At 37.6% G+C, this 16,688-nt stretch overlaps 1 protein-coding gene across 6 annotated transcripts in view; it reads left to right on the top strand.

The window, feature by feature from the left end:
- LOC124606932 (transcription factor cwo) overlaps positions 1 to 16,310 on the top strand; it is a 164,034-nt gene extending 147,724 nt beyond the window's left edge. For 3 of the 6 annotated variants that reach the window (XM_047139058.1, XM_047139050.1, XM_047139067.1), the window contains 3 exons: positions 8,839 to 9,028; positions 12,200 to 12,391; positions 12,601 to 16,310. In XM_047139058.1, the coding sequence (XP_046995014.1) occupies positions 8,839 to 9,028; positions 12,200 to 12,391; positions 12,601 to 13,610 (1,392 nt within the window). In that variant the 3' untranslated portion in view covers positions 13,611 to 16,310. Of the gene's footprint in view, positions 1 to 7,321; positions 7,469 to 7,585; positions 7,645 to 8,838; positions 9,029 to 12,199; positions 12,392 to 12,600 lie in introns of those variants that run through there. The other 3 variants (XM_047139074.1, XM_047139084.1, XM_047139094.1) reach the window with 3 other exon arrangements.
- The last annotated feature ends 378 nt before the right edge of the window (positions 16,311 to 16,688 follow it).

Here is a 16,688-nt window from a genome sequence, read left to right as displayed (position 1 = left end):
GGTAGGTTCTGGGTTACGCAACAGTATTCATCATTTAATGTCGCGTCCCGGCACAGCCTCACTATACCAGAATGAAGTAAGTGCGAACTGCGTAGTGCAATCGGGACGTTAACGACAATGGGTTAGTTATAAATTGCTGTCAACCTTTATATCGCAGATGAGAGGGAGAGAATCTCCTTGGTTTGAAGCAAATAAGTTTCTTGAAAATTGGTTACAGAATTGCAATAGGCACAAAATACTGATTAGTTTCTATCAATTTTATTCTCACATATACTTATGTGAGCTGTTGGACCATAAACCCCTTAGTAAGATTCAGTTTATTTATTCGGACTTGCTACTTCAAAGCTAATTGCTGGTACATATAAGAAACAAGTACAAAGCAATCACTTGTTCTTGGTTAGCACTGAAATCTCTCTAAGTAATTGAGACAAAGACTGACAGCCTCTGTTCGACACTATTCCAATGAAACTCTAAAAGTCCTACTTGACCTGCAGTTCCTGAGTGTCCACCAGAGTCTATCACCGTCTTCTCGTAGTTGAAGTCTTTATCAGCTGTGTCGGCTGCTACGGGCCTACTCGGCCCCGCTGGCGTCTCGCTGCGGAATCTCCAAACTGCCGGCACTGGCTCTGAATCTGCATCTGAATCTCTGCCTCTAGCTATTCCACTGCCTGGCCTTTTATTTCGTTTCTCATGTACTTGGGTGCAAGCGAGTTAATTTGTTTCACACGACCCTTGATTGCACAAGAATGCCTATGGTTCCACATGACACTCTCGTTTCTAATTGGTCGGCTTGCGCAAGAATGCCTTCGGTTCCACACGACACTTTCGTTTCTAGCTGCACACAACTTAATTTGGTTCCACACGAGTCTTTTCCGCACGTGACTGACACTCTCTCTTGCTGTATTATCGCCCTGGTGTTTGCGCAAGTTTCATTCATGCTGCTTCCTCTGGCAGGGATTCAAACACTAAGTTATTTGATCAACAAGCCATACTTGGCTGCCTCCGCCGCTTATCTTGTCCCTACGTCCTGGTGGACTATTTCTTAATGTCGGCTGGCTGTTTGCCTATGGAGCCTGGACTCTTTATTATGGTCACAAAAGCAAGAATAAAAATTAAAATTTTCTACGGTCACAACACTACGCACACCGTGGTTTATTAATTTACTATGTAAAGCTGAAATGCTGTATCTGTACAATGTGTGTGTGCCGTGTAGTAAAGTTTAAACTCATAGAGAAGAAGTACATATTTTCTTAAAAATATCCGCTTTCAGCTTACAGCAGATTATATCATGTAACTGGTTCCTTGCTCACAACTAGGAATATATACCCATTATTTTATAGTACACTGAAATTATATACCCATTATTTTGTAGTACACTAAAATTATCTAACAGTATTTGGGAATTTTCGTAACAAATATGGTGTTCTACGTGTAGCAGAAACCATTCAAGTCTCGGCATGCCATAAAAATTGATTTTTCGTCTGCTTTTTGGTTGTCTTTCAGCTGATGTAATGCTGACGTTGCATTAAGGTTTCTCATAGTTAATTATTCATACAGAATGTTCCGTATCCTTTCTTGTGATGTATCTAATACTTCAGCCTTCAGCTGTTGTGAGAATTCTCAAATAGCAGTCGAATGAGGGTAATATACTGGTCGCGGACTTCTAGATATGTAAGGGTTATCACTTATTCCTGCGACTGATCGCCAGTCGTGTACTCAAATTACATAATATGTCATTCCGTTTATTGCGTTGCATTTGTCATGGTGAGGGCCAACGGCAAATCCTTGCATGAAATGTCGATCCTCTGCAACCTGACGAAGTAATGATTGCATGTGGAAGTTAAAGTTTTTACGCCGGATACTCTCGAGTAGCGTGATAATGATTAACGAGAATTTTCATACTCCTCCATTGGACAGGTTCTGTCGGCAGTGTATTAGATTTTAGAACTTTGCCGACTAAAATTGTTCATCAAATTCATAAACTGGCCAAACTGTTGAGCTTCAAGTGTCTCTCTTACCACAGATCCAGATGTTAAATTGTTGTTAAGCGCTCGTAACCTCCAAGTTTGGCGTCCTAAACACAAGCCAATCAACCAACCGACCATCGATATTAGATTTCATAACTTTCTTAAAAGGGTCGTTTTCCATTTATATTTGCGCAGAACTATCATTAAGGTTAATATCGATTTTACTATTGGCTCTGAGCACTATAGGACTCAACTGCTGAGGTCATTAGTCCCCTAGAACTTAGAACTAGTTAAACCTAACTAACCTAAGGACATCACACACATCCATGCCCGAGGCAGGATTCGAACCTGCGACCGTAGCGGTCTCGCGGTTCCAGACTGCAGCGCCAGAACCGCGCGGCCACTTCGGCCGGCGATTTTACTATTGCTTCTCAATTCTTCTAAGATGCAGCTATTACCTGAGGTGCCTCATAAATTCTGTGGTGAAGTGCTTTACTTACAGTCTATTGTGTCTCTCCTAAGACTCGTCAGGCACATTTTATCTGGAGTTTCTGCAGCAATTTGCAATTTCGTTTTTGCAGTGTGTAACTAGAGTCGGTCCAAACAAATACTGCCCTTCAGGTCTTCTTGACAACTTACGAAACTATATTCTCCGTGCGTGTGGTCGGCTGGATTATCTGATCTTCGAAAATTGTAATGTAGGCTATTTCACAGCTTTTCAGGATTACTTGATTACTAATTAGACGTCAAAGAACAACAGTTTTGAAGCATTCGTGTACGCTCATGGATAAGTAGAAAGACTGGTAATATTCGCGATAGACAATTTCAAGCTCTTGATAGCCCATGTTTCCCTTCGTATACACGGGCGGCCGAAAAATTTTTCGCCAAATGGGGAAAGATTCAAAACTTACCAGATTTTATATAACTGATTCGGTGACTATGGAAACGTGTAGGCCCCAAGAACTACATCTGATACGAAGTACACCAAAACTTATTGTACCCCAAAAGACAGGTACTTACCTACTTAGTATTTTAAGGAAGATTACTCTGGCAGCCAAACGACAAGCCCTTTTCATTAGTACGTGCAAAGTATATTTTTATGTTATCAACATGAACATGGGGGCCACATTTTTGACTGATTTATTCGCGCTTCCTAATGTTAAGTTGAAACTGAAAATTAAAAATCTGGAATAGGGGAAAAAAGTGGAATGACTGTAGAAAATGCTGCTGGATATCAACAAAAAATACCATATTAATACCCCTCGAAATTAAGAAACAGGGAATAATCATTTAAAAAGGCTTATCTACAACAAGTTGTATGTAAAACTTCACAACTGTTCACATTAATGGATTTATTGTATTACTTACATGATTTCTTTTTTTTAGCGTCAACTGGCATAATTGAAGTGGAATGAAATGTGTTTCAAAGCTACATTTTTTTGGAGTTGGTTAGGTAAAGTGTAGCGTAGGGCCAGTATACGACTAGATGAATGTGGGAAATCTCCCGAAACAATCCTTAAATTGGCCAATAGAAACAACTTTTAGCAGCATCAGACTGCAACAAAATAATTCTTGTGTCTCCAGATTGTCATATTATTAGTATGACGACTGGAATGCAGAATTCGTATCTCTGTGACTGCATTTGCTCCCATAGACATTAAGAAAGAACCATTTCTGGAGAGCACATCTTTTCATCCACGAAATGTCATACCTTTTTCCGTTTAAATTCTTCATTTGTGTGGCCGTAGTGTCCGTAGTTGCATTATAATTCTTGAGGGTATTTTTGTTCTGTCGTTGCAACTACAAAAATTCGTGATTTTTTTTTCACCAGACGCGTTTCGCTTTATTGGGGCAAAGAATCATCAGTGGCCTGTAATTAAGTTATTTACCTTTTGATTTGCTTTTAGATCGAAAAACATTTCATTAAGAATAGGTTGATTTGTACTTATGGTGATTTTTCGTCTGATTTCTCACTTACATCGGGAAATGCCGTCTGCTAGCACATCGTTGTTTTTCTGTGTTAGACGCTGATAATTTCTGACTAATTTTTCGATGTTCCGCAGCACTATGCATTTCTTTTCCCTTTCTACCGATTTGAGATTAAGCATAGAGATACACATCTATAACAGCACGGCAGTGTTCTTCCGAGTGTAAAACTGAATGCAGCATCAGTAAGACATCACAGGTTTTCTTTTTCGCGGAAAAATGACAAACTGTTGTGATTACGTTGTGTGCCGATTGGAGGAGGTGCCCTGGTGGTAACAGGAGGGGCTAGCATTCATAGGTGAGGAGAACCCTACGTCATAATGATGTAACGCTACGTCATCGTGACGTAAATAACCTAAATCGGCTAAATGAGTACGTATATCGATCTTTGCAGTTGTATCGATAACGTCAAAGCTAAATGTAAATACATGTGTACAAACGAAGTGGCAGGAGTTGTGTGATATGCTCATCCCAGCTGAATGAATTGTTAAATGTAATCCCAACAATTTGCGATGTTATTGTGTATTTCATGAACATAATTAATGTCTGAGCGAAGGAGCCACAACGAAATAAAAAAAAGCTTGTCATTCTTTTTAAATCCGATGAATCGTGCATAAATCGTGTGGACAGAAAAGTGAAGTAATTAATTATTAAGCTGCAATCCAAAGAATGTGGGATGTTATTGTGTGTTTCGTGAACGTAACGAATATCTGAATGAAGGAATCATAACCATAACGAAAGTTTAGAAAGTGTCTAGTCATGTTTTCAGTCCGATTAATATTGAATAAATCATGTGGATAGAAACGTGAAATAGGAAGAAATTAAAGTGTTTCGTATTTTTATAAAATCCAATGAATTGTACATAATTCATGTGGGCAGAAACGTTAAACTGAGAAATTGAAGTGGTTCTGAAGATAATTCCGAATGTTGCTAGAAACATTAAACCATCTAGTTCCATTTAATTTTGCCTTAGTGTTGTAAATCAGCTAAGAAAGATAGTGAAATCTTTCAGACTATCTTCATGGATCTGCTCGAAAGTTCTCTCATCTCCGTTAGGGCCCATGTTCAAAACGACGTACACCCTAGCAACACCGGGCATAGGACAATGAAAGCACATAAACAAATAACAATGCAGATTCAAGACACACACAACAGTCGATATTCACAGAATGCACACAACAGTCGATAGGACAACTCGTGAAACTCATGATGACGCGTGCCTACGTCACTATGACGTAGGGCTCTCCTCACCTAGCGTGAGATGAATGCTACCCAACCCCAGGCGGAAGACTGGCCCATATAGGCCTGCTGCAGCCATGTTGATGCGCTGGGAAACGGCAGTTGAATCGGTGCATAAGGTTTCTATAGACTGTGTGCCTTGGTTTGCGATTGTCCCAGTTTCGTCAAAGACTTGGGGCAAACAAATTGTTGTATACGATTCAGACCCTCCTGTTCTTCGGTCCTATAAAACAGTGATTGCAATGCATCAAATGTAACCAAAGAAGCAAGCGATTTTTTTTTTTCCACGGAAAGTACTTTGCGAACAGCTCTCTTATATTGGTTTCAGTTCGTCTTGGAACACCTGCATAATTTCGGATTTTGCATTTCCCCCGTCCCGTTTTTGGAGCATTACCTTACGCCAATTGATAAGAGCTTGCTAATGAGCTTTGGTCAAATTGTGCAGAGTCAGTAGGGAACATAACTTCTTCATAGCTAACAAAGTGTTCATGCAAAATCGAACGTACTGCGACATGAATTAATTTCCCTTGGGCACGATACGGATATGTTTTGGAACAACATGGGTGATTTGATTCACAAAATTCGTCGTTAACGGGTGTAAAAGACCCTGACGAAATTCTGACAACCAATTCTAACGAACCTTTTCTGTGGGTAATTGATTACCAAAGTTAAACGAAGCGATCGAGGAGTTGTAATAGAGTCGGGCCATTATGAAAAAAGAAAAAAAAGTCCTCTCACAAAAACTTTTGTGCAGAATTTCCATTTTTGCGTAACACTCCTTCCTTAAGTGCTTACTGTAAACAAACTACACGACTTGTTTCTGAACTGCCATTGTTTTAACATTAATATAAGACAAATTTTAAAACAGTACCAAATAAATCCATCTGAATAGCATGGTCGTTTGTTAAAGCTTAAAAGGTGACCCTCATAATGATTGTAAAGCGTATCGAATAGACTTTGTTTCCTACCGTATTGTTAGATTTCTGTCTTTCGTTGTGTAGTCACAGGCTTCAGGTTTCCTTAAAACTGCAACTTTCCGTTTTTGTACTTTCCGAACTAGTTGCCAGTCTTTCCGTCCGACTGATTTTTGTGGGAGAAGGACTGGACTAGGTATGACGCAAGTTTACATCGGGGGCAACGTGAGCTCTAAGTCTCATATGATTTTATTTTACGGCTAGGGCTCTACACGACTCTAGCACCGCAAAGGCCCACTGAATCGAATGTCTTCAACAGTTAACTCTCAATATCGCACAGTCTCAGGTGCAGTGAAATATTCTGTTTTCAATGTATTTTTATTTTATATTAGTTTTTGTCCGTAACACTTGTAGTCTTCCCTTTTTGATCAATTACAGCTTATCTCCGTCTGCTGCAGAGATGCAATGTAGTGGCTTCAAATGGCTCTGAGCACTATGGGACTTAGAACTAAGGTCATTAGTCCCCTATAACTTAGAACTACTTAAACCTAACTAAACCAAGGGCATCACACACATCCATGCCCGAGGCAGGATTCGAACTTGCGACCGTAGCGGTCGCGCGGCTCCAGACTGTAGCGCCTAGAACCGCTCGGCGGTTCCAGACTGTAGCGCCTAGAACCGGCCGGATGCAATGTAGTAGTCAAGCAATAACTTCTATTTTTTCTCAAGGTCGAACATCAATCAACCCAAAACACAAGTCAATATGAAGAATACTAATAAAAATCAAAGAGTAAAGCAGATCGTCCGTACGCTCGTCGCCGCAGGATAATGCTGCGTTTCTTGTGCATTCAGAGGTGTTCTTCCGGCGACTCCCACACCTTCAATTGTCGTACCTTTTCAGCTCACGCACGAGTGCCAGTATTCGAAGAACCCACCATTGGGTAATACAAAGCCGAACTGTAGCATTTGTAAGTTATTTTTTGCTCCTGTTTGCAATTTTCGTGTACTGCCATCAGGAGGCCAAAAATAGCTGTAGCGCGTTTCAGCCTCGCACCGGCGATGTTTGCGATCGCCGCTCCCTTCCTCGCTGCCACAACGTGAGCGAACCCGTGAGCGCGAGCGAGAGGCGTAACCTGCAACGTGACGTTGCCTGCCCCCACCACCGCCACATAAAACATGACTACCAGGGGGCCAGTGCTACAGTTGCAACCAGACTCTGATGAGAACTTGTGGTGTCAGTCGCGGAAATCTTGGATAATGGTTACGCACAATGCCACGATGCTGGAGCAGCATTTACTTGTAGCTGGAGAATCTCCTCTGAATGCGATTCAGCGAAATAGACGGCGTTTTCTCAATAAAGAGGTAAAAGCTCATGTGGAGTGCACCTAAGGTGTTGTTTCGATTTGCACTGTACTGCGTTCTGCTCACGTGCACGTGCACGTGACGGAAGCCTTCGGCGGAATGCCTGGTGATGAGTGCGTGTTCCCATTACTTCGTAGCAACAGCGCAAGAGTTTCGCTCTATCGTCGTCGAATATGGTGATTTACCTGTCTGAATTTTCGTAAAAACTTGTAACGGAAGCGAAAGAATAGAGTAAAGCGAAACATTACATCGTCACAGAACAAAAATATTCTGAGCATGTGCGAGTAAGATAGTTATCAGGGTGGCAGTGTGATGAAATGTTAATATGAGTGACGATATTATTGTACGGGGAAAGGTCTGAGGACCAAAAAGTGCCGGTTTTACAACAGTGTCATGTGTATACGGAATATTTATGTTTTGATAAGCCGTGTTCATTATTTGTAATATTGGACAGTAGTGATCATTAGAGCGCACATGAGATGAAGGAGATGGGTGCAACACGTTGTGAGGAATTGTATTGTATTGTATTTTTATTGATCCAGGCAATCATAGTATTGTACAGCTGTACATATGATATTGGATAGGTCAAGGGAGCTATTTACAAGTAATTTTTACAAATTGATTTTTACATTATTTTGTAGCAAGGAAATTATCTATCTTAAACAAAACCGTTAATACAAATCATAGAAATGTAAGGTTGTTCATACGATATTGGATAGGTCAAGGGAACATATTTGCAGGTAATATTTAATAAATTGATTTTACATTGTTTTGCAATGAGGAAGTTAGCTATCTTTAACAAAACAGTAAATACAAATGTTGTATGGTAAAATACAAACAGCCAATACAAATGTAATAGTAAAGTAGTCCAGTGTATTTCATAGACATGCACAGTATATAATTTTCAGACCTAATTGAACATTTATCATATTTTTTACATTTTTAACCCCTTTCAAAAAAATGATCAACTGCATAAAAGCAATGGTCCAAGAGATATTTTTTTAACTTATGTGTGAAGGCTCTTGGGTTCTTTGTTGTTTTGATTTCATTGGGTAAATTATTATACATTTGTATCCCAACATTTAAAACACTTTTGGATTTGAGCTACGAAAGACTTTTCATTGTAATATAATTATATTGCAGAAGTATAGCTTATTATTCTACGGTTGTAAGGATCCAGTGAAATACTGTACAGTACTTCAGGAACGCATGGGAACAATTCCCTTACTGAAGCAAGAAGTCTAGTTTGTGTATGGGTGGTGGTACTATATTATCTACCAATTTCGTCACAGTTTTTCGCGGCATTTTTACTGTGACAGCAATAAATTCTATATTAATTTTCAATTGTAAAGTGTTATGTTCTGTTGCAGGATCCAATGTCACATCGCATAATAGAGAAGCGGCGACGGGATCGTATGAACAATTGCCTGGCTGACTTATCACGATTAATACCAGCGGATTACCTGAAGAAGGGCCGTGGTCGCATTGAAAAGACAGAGATAATTGAGATGGCTATCAAACATATGAAGCATCTTCAGTCTCTGGCGTGTCCTCAGCTAGGTAAGAAAAAAATCTCGTTACCACGGTACTTGAGCATTCAAGAGTGATGTGGCTGGCCAATGACACAATTCTCCCTAATAAACCTCTGGAGTGATTGGGAACACTGAAGAAATAATTATTTTGCCTAAGCCATCACCCCTGCCCCTCTCCCCATACTTCTTATGGAGAATTAACATGATTGCTGTTACTTTTTAGTTGTTATCGTTTAGAACTTTTGTGAGACAATGGCAGATTAAGATTCGTTAACCCATGAGGAGCATTCAGAGAGCTCACTTGCCATAGAAAGCCTTGAAGTTGGAACTTAAGTCCTTATTTGGTACATAATTTTAAATATGTAACAATCTGCTGTTCATTGGGAGTCTATTTATTTTATAAATTTATAAAATTATTTTGTTATCTACAAATAACTGGCTTCATTTATGGACTGGAGGAATGTTTCCGAATGGCTTATGGTGATTCTTTGCTGCTTATGTTGAAATTTTCTTTCCTCTATCTTGTGATTCATGTGCTTAATAAAACAATCCTCTGTGTTACTTATCATTGTAGCTTCTAATATCATGCTTTAGTGGTGGTGGTGGTGGTGGTGGTGGTTGTGTTGATGATGATACAGGTTTCAGGCCCCTCGAAGACATGATTATCTTCTTCTAGAATATGTATCAAGTGTAACATGTGTAATAAAATAATAGTAATTTTCCATTTCATTTATGGTAAGAAATTTGTTGTTAATTAGTTAAATAGTCACCCTATTCCATAAATTCTTTTGGTTCATAATACACATTTTTCTCCTATACCACAAATTTCAGTAAATTAACAGTAGACAGCAGTAGGGAGATATGAATATAAATATAAGTATCAATGAAGAAATTAGGAATGTCAGTTTCTTGTTTTATGTTTAACGAGAGTTTGTTGAATGCCTTTGTACAGGAGCACATAACACTACTCTGAATTCTAGACAAAGATACAAAGACTTCATGAAAATTATACCATTTATTGTTTTATGATAATGGAAATCATAGTTTAGCTGGAATTGATAATAATTTTCAGCAACAAAAACAAGAAGTTAATGGACTGGGGAATCAGTGTAAGATTCTAAGACCCTTACAATTATATAAGCTCTATACATTGCATTTACTTCCTGCATATTAAGACAGAGGTTTAATTTTCTCGTACAAGCCATACTAATCAATGGACTGAACTAGAAACAACAGCAGCAGTATGGATTATAAATAGAAAATCAATCCTTTGTCTTATAACACTTAAAGGAGGGCTTTTCAGGAAGTAAGTGCAATGTGTATAGCCTAAATAAGTGTAAAACTGTGTAATCACAATTTTTTTTATATTGTAGGACACAAATGTAAAACTTGCAAAGAAGTCAATGCTACCATCTAACGATGGGTAATGCCTAAAACTTGTAATAGTACAATAAAATCATTTCAAAGAAACTTGTGACTAGTTGTAGTATTTCCTAGCGCATAATAATGTGCAGTTTCTACTTTTTAGTGACACGGTGTATTTAGTAATCTCTTTAGGGATTGTATTTTTGAAACTGTCTGCTGAAGCAAATATAATGTATCTGTAATTCATTATTTATTTGGTGCCACTATTAGCATATAATCACCAAATCTGGAAGCTAATGATTTCAGTGTGTCATCATTTTTGCCATTTATTTTTTGTGAGCACAATTTCTCTCTTGATGAATGGCATTTTATGCATATGCATATTATGGAGATTGCTTAAGGGGAGTCCTGTGAAACCAGCACAAGAATTTAATACTCTTCTAGAAGCACCATACTCTAAAGCATGCTGCCCAATCTATTGCACGATGAAAATGTCCTAAAAATCAATTAAAAGTTAAACTAAAATTTCTGAGGAAAAAAATCCCAGAAACTATGAGGCCATGATAGTATATTACACAACCATTGAAAATGAGCATACAGCCCAATACTAGTCTGGCCAAAATAAAAATAATCCACAAACAAGCAGCGTTGTCTAAGCATATACGTAAAATGTCTTTCTTTAATTTCACACAAGGTGCGAGACACAATGAATCTCAAAATTTTAGCCTTGTTTGTGTTAAGAGAAAAAAAGCTTTTAAGTGCTGTATGAATAAGGTTAAGAAAGAGTTAAGTTTTCCATCTACACTCTCTGCTTCACAAATATTTTCTCATAATTCTTCACATAATTTTTCTCTATATTCTACGATAAAGTCACTGTTCATGATTCTGAGCGTATGATTAACTTCTCATGGTCAGGGTTCATAGTCATGTAAAATTTTTTAAAAGACAAATATGATGTTCTTTAAAAAGTAAGCAGCATAATATTTTACCATCATGGTTAGATATGACTGATTATTGCTTTTGCATCTAAATCGGTAAAGACAATTGGATCTAAACACAAACTGTCAGTGACTGTTGCACTATGTCCTATTCTCAGAGGAATCTTCACTGTGGATAGTAATCTAGATGTGTAAATCAGCATTTCTATCTCATTGATCAGTGTTACCTTATGTACAGTATTTAACATAAATTTCACATAGATATTTTACCCTCAATGGCAGTCTACAACAGTAAAGTACAGAATTATTAACAGTAGTATGTATGAAAGGTATTCTCAAAACACTTGGAAAATGCAGTCATGTCAATAGTCTTGTAATCATACATGTACATATGCATTAAGTTACAATTGCCAAGCTATTTAAAAATTATTATCATTACAGACCTTTCATAACACCGTGAATAATGCCTAGTTGCATATAAAGTTGTCTGCAATATATTAATTAAAATAAAATAAAGTGCAGGAATACCTGAAGAAAGTTGCAAATCAAGTGATCAGACTTGCAGTATTTATTTTTGGCTGTGGTAGTGCCATGGCAACAGGTGGAATAACAATGGTCCAAGAGACACTGCTGTGTTTCAGTGATGATTTATAGTCTGAATGTGACCACTGAGGCACCAAGCCCTACAATAAGGACTATAACAAACACAATGTTAACAAGAGTGTAACTGTTACAATCACAATAAATCTCTTGTCATTTCTTATTAACTTTGCTTGCATTGCAAGATGCTCACTTTGGATTGTCTTGTAGGAAAATAAATGGAAAGGGAAATGTCATAAAAGTAAAAAGTTTAGTTTTTCTGATTCTGTTGTCTTATATCAGATTTACCATTGCAGAGAACTGTGACCTAGTGCCGGAACATACTCAGCCAGGTCCAATTGTACTGGAACATTATCGGCTTGGTTATCAGGAATGTCTGTCTGAAACTATGCATTTCATGGTTGAAGTAGAAGGATACTTTGCTGGGGATCCTTTGTGTGTCCAACTTATTAACCACTTACAGAAGCACTGTGACAAAATACTCAAAGGTAAGGCCAACTCAGTCCTTTTAATATTATAAGCCCACTAGTTACATTGTTAATAACTACAAACCATGTACTGAATCATTTTGAAGCAACATATCAAAAACTCGTTTGAAACGTTTCATTGTATATACTGAGCTGCCATTGACAATGTGTACAATTTAGTATTCAATTGACCAGATCACCTATTTACTTTTATTTTCCACGCTCTCCAGGTGACAGGATCAACTTCCCACGAACAAATGTGGCAGAGACAACAAGCACTTCTTCTGGCAGTTCTGGTGGTTACGGGCACCATTCGCGACCCATCGGTGCAAGTTCCGGCCTCGGATCGAGCTCTTCACCAGGTTCAGGATCTGGTTGCAGCTCTGATTCAGGCAACAAGGATACTCCATCAGAAATGCTTACACAGAGGCAGACAGTTGCTCCAGTTCCCGGGATCACTGTGGAAGACAGAGAAGCAGTCCGATGCAGTCAGTTACGGGACATGCTGCAGCAACATCCATCTGCCACTGTCTCCTCTTCAGCAAGTATGCCATCAGTTGATCAGAGTTCAGCTCCCCCACTTTATAAGTTCAAGAACAATATCAAGCAACGCTTCACAGCAGAACACGATGCTTCATCAGTGATACCTCTGTCAGAAGTGTGTAATGGCAGCAGTGCCAAGAGAGCACGGTACATGTCAGAGATGAGTGAAGAAACAGGTGGAAGTGCAAGTAACATCCTAGGACTGCCTATTTTGACAGTAGATGCGAAACGTCGTGATAGTGAAACGTGTTCAGTTCCGTCTTCTCCTCCGTCACCGAAATACAACCCTCCGATGTCTCCAGTGACAGACTTGGCATCTCGTGTTACACCTCCTTCGCCACCTCAGCCTTCACAACCTCGGCACAAGTCTCACATTCCACACAGTCGGGGAATTCCTATATTTGCCCTACATTCGAAAGGTTCTTTCTATATACCTCTGACTTTGGAAGCAGAGGTTTTGGCACCATATTTAGCTGCAATAGGTGTTGACACTGATATGGAGAACAGTCATGACATACCTTTGAAGTCTGTTGTGCTTCATCCTGTAACTATATCAGTCAATTTCCAGCAGGCACAGAACAATATAAAAATGCATCACATGAACTCTTGTTCCTCTTCCATACCTTGGAAGATTGATTCTAACGGATTTTCCAGTACTGTGTCCAAGTGGCCTGTTTGTGTTCAAGACAGAGGTTAGACTATTGAAAACGGTGCAGTGAAAAGTTTCAGAATGGATGCTCTCATAATTTATTAAGCCAGAACAATGTGGCGACTGAATTCTGTGTTGTGTGTGAAATGTTTTTTACAATATTTATCAGAGCATGTTGGTATATGCCTCACTGCAGTTGGAGGGACTAATTTGGTAGGAAATATAAAGTATAAACTTGTATTAATTCTTACGGTCTCAGACACCTCAAGATTTCTACAGACTGATATTTCTAGTTGAACTAAAGTGAGTATACCAGTGATATGCCTTAATACAAAGTATTTCTGTGTACTTTATGAAATGAATTTGCACTATGTGTCAGGTATTAGTAAGGAGTGAGTAATAGAATAAAATTTTCGTGTACTGATGAATGGTTTGGAGTTGTCACATGACAAGTTTTTGTCAGGATCCAGTCACTACCTGATTTACATGAAGGTTGAAGTCGATAATTCAATTAACTCTCCACACAGTAATTTAAATGGTAAATGGTTTGTTTCACACCTACAAATGTTTTTTTTACAAAGGAAGTTGTTATGTTACATCAGGCAAACTGTTGTAGTGTAATATTTATACTATTCAGTTTGCACATTTTACAGTTTTTTAGATAAAATCTTTCATTTATTAGTGGTAGAAACTTTACATAAACTATTTTCAATTCTGCAAGAAGGTAACTCTTTCTTCTGTTTGACATAGAATGTAGCTGACACAATGACAGTTTGAAAACTCCACAATATAAGTTTATGTTTAACTATATTTGACCAGCTTAGTGCCTGCTGCTTCACTCTTGTAAACTATATTGACTGCATAGATTTTTTTATAATATGTATAACCAAATTTTTATGTTGATACACATGTTGTTCATGTGTAAATGTGTACACTATACAAGAGTAAGTGACCCATTAATGGCTGCCAGTCTTTGGATAATTAACATATTCCAGTGGGTTCAATTCAGTTTCATAGAACAAGTTTAAAAAAAAGGAAGAGACAAATTGGATGAGTGGTTCTATGGTCTTCAGCCGGTACTGAAATCTCTCATCTCAAACGGATAATCCAGTACAAGGAATCCCAGTTAAATGTGGTATCTATTTTATCATCAGTAAAGATTAGTTTGTATAGTAATTACGATGAAAGTAATTTTTTAGACATATACTTACTCCACTGAAAAATGTCCATTTCGTTTTCTATGCAATTCTGATAAAGCCGATTTGTTTGGTGGGTGCTAAATAGCTTTATTTTATTTAGTTCACAAATTGCAACACCTTCTAAATTTTTCACGCTAATTAAGGCTATAGAAACATGGTCTTTTCCAAATGTATTTATGATGAAAAAGAGATTCTGGTACCTGCAGTCCAAGGTCTTTTGAATCTCACATAACTATTGCTGGCAGTCTCATGTTTGTGGAATCACATTCTTTTTGGGTTTAGCTCAGAAAAAAGTGGTAGTTGTAGAAAATGAAAGGCATTTCCATGAAAATTTGGTATGAACAAATTGCTATTCTATGTGTATTGGTACCTGAATTCATACTTGGGACAATAAATCATAGTTTTGCATGCTTTGGATTGGTCCACACCATTGCAAAATGTTTACTGGTCATTAGTTGTGGGAGATTTACCTCACTGCTCTTGTGTGCCCAGCATCTGTTCATTTCTGCCTAGCTGGGAAGTAGGAAACCTGAAGTACGAGACAGAGCTTGATGTCTTGGTTGTTTTCTCTCAGTATTTCAAAAATTATGCTAAATAACAATAAATGTGAAGCAGCAATAGCTTTGGTTTTGTGAGCAGATTTGAAACTTAACACAATAAATTAAGAGAGGAAATTCAGCCTCCATATTGCAATTTAAACTGTTTATTGTGTTGATGTGAAAAGAAATTTTATATAATATTGTTACTGATATTTAGAATTATTAAATAACATAGTCAGTGACCGACATTCCTTTCACAACGTGGATTGTATGTCAGCAGTGTATATGTTTTACATAGGGTGAGACTGATGTAACTTCTTGTGGGTAATCTTCAGACTTTTATAACAATTTGTGACAGCCTTCCATAACACTTTATGATTTTGTCCATCTTCTGATTTCTTCTCATGTAGCTTACTGAAAAAAATTAACATTGCACCTAATGACAGATTACTGACATACAACATCTTACAAATATGTTAATGGATTTTATATATTGGCAGCTAACAGTGTCAGTCAGTTCAATTTCTGATAATTTCTCAACAGAATTAGCACTTTATTTAACTTCTTTCTGAATATATAATGTGCATAAATAGCATATCCAGACATTCGAAGGTAACATGCATTACTCAGGGCTAACCAGACTTTCAAACAGTGTCCATTAAATTTCTGTCAACATACATTACTGTACCAAATTATAACAACATTGCACACTGCAAGGTCTGATGTGTGTTATTTATTATGTCTGCATGACTTTTTTTAAAAAAATGTGGTGTGGACATGATACACACTGCTGTGTAATGGTAAATATAAAACTGATCATTTGAGGCTGTGATGAAATAGTGACTGTGTAACTAATTGAGATGTGATTGAATGGAAGAGAAAAATATTTTTTGTTGAAAAGACTAAAGATTCTATTGTTACTATATTTTTTAAGTTACAAAATGAATTTATTTACAATATGTTGAAAGTGACTGAGGATTGTAAGTAAAAGGATTTATATGTAAGTTTTATATGTAAATAAAAGAATGTTAACTATCTGGAGTTATTTCTTGGACAAATTGTGTATTTCATTTATAGTTTTTAATAAGGAGACATATGCTGTATATATGTAAATATCAACTTCATTTAGTTTATCATCTTGTTACAAACAGATCCATTAAAATTCACGTTTAATATTCCACCACAAAAACAGCTAGTGCTGGAAGAATACTGTGTAGGTAGTTGCGCGTAATTACAACAGGATCGCTTATATATCCATAGGTACACAAACTGAAGCAAATATTAAATCAACATTTTTTGTAATTCCAACATTGTGTTGGTATGAAGATCAGCAACTCAGTGTGCTTGTAATTTATTAATTGAAGTTTGCATCAGGATTGCATATCATA

Source organism: Schistocerca americana, chromosome 1 (assembly GCF_021461395.2).
Source record: "Schistocerca americana isolate TAMUIC-IGC-003095 chromosome 1, iqSchAmer2.1, whole genome shotgun sequence".
Taxonomy (NCBI): Eukaryota; Metazoa; Arthropoda; class Insecta; order Orthoptera; family Acrididae; genus Schistocerca; species Schistocerca americana.
This window is presented reverse-complemented; position numbering and strand designations above follow the sequence as displayed.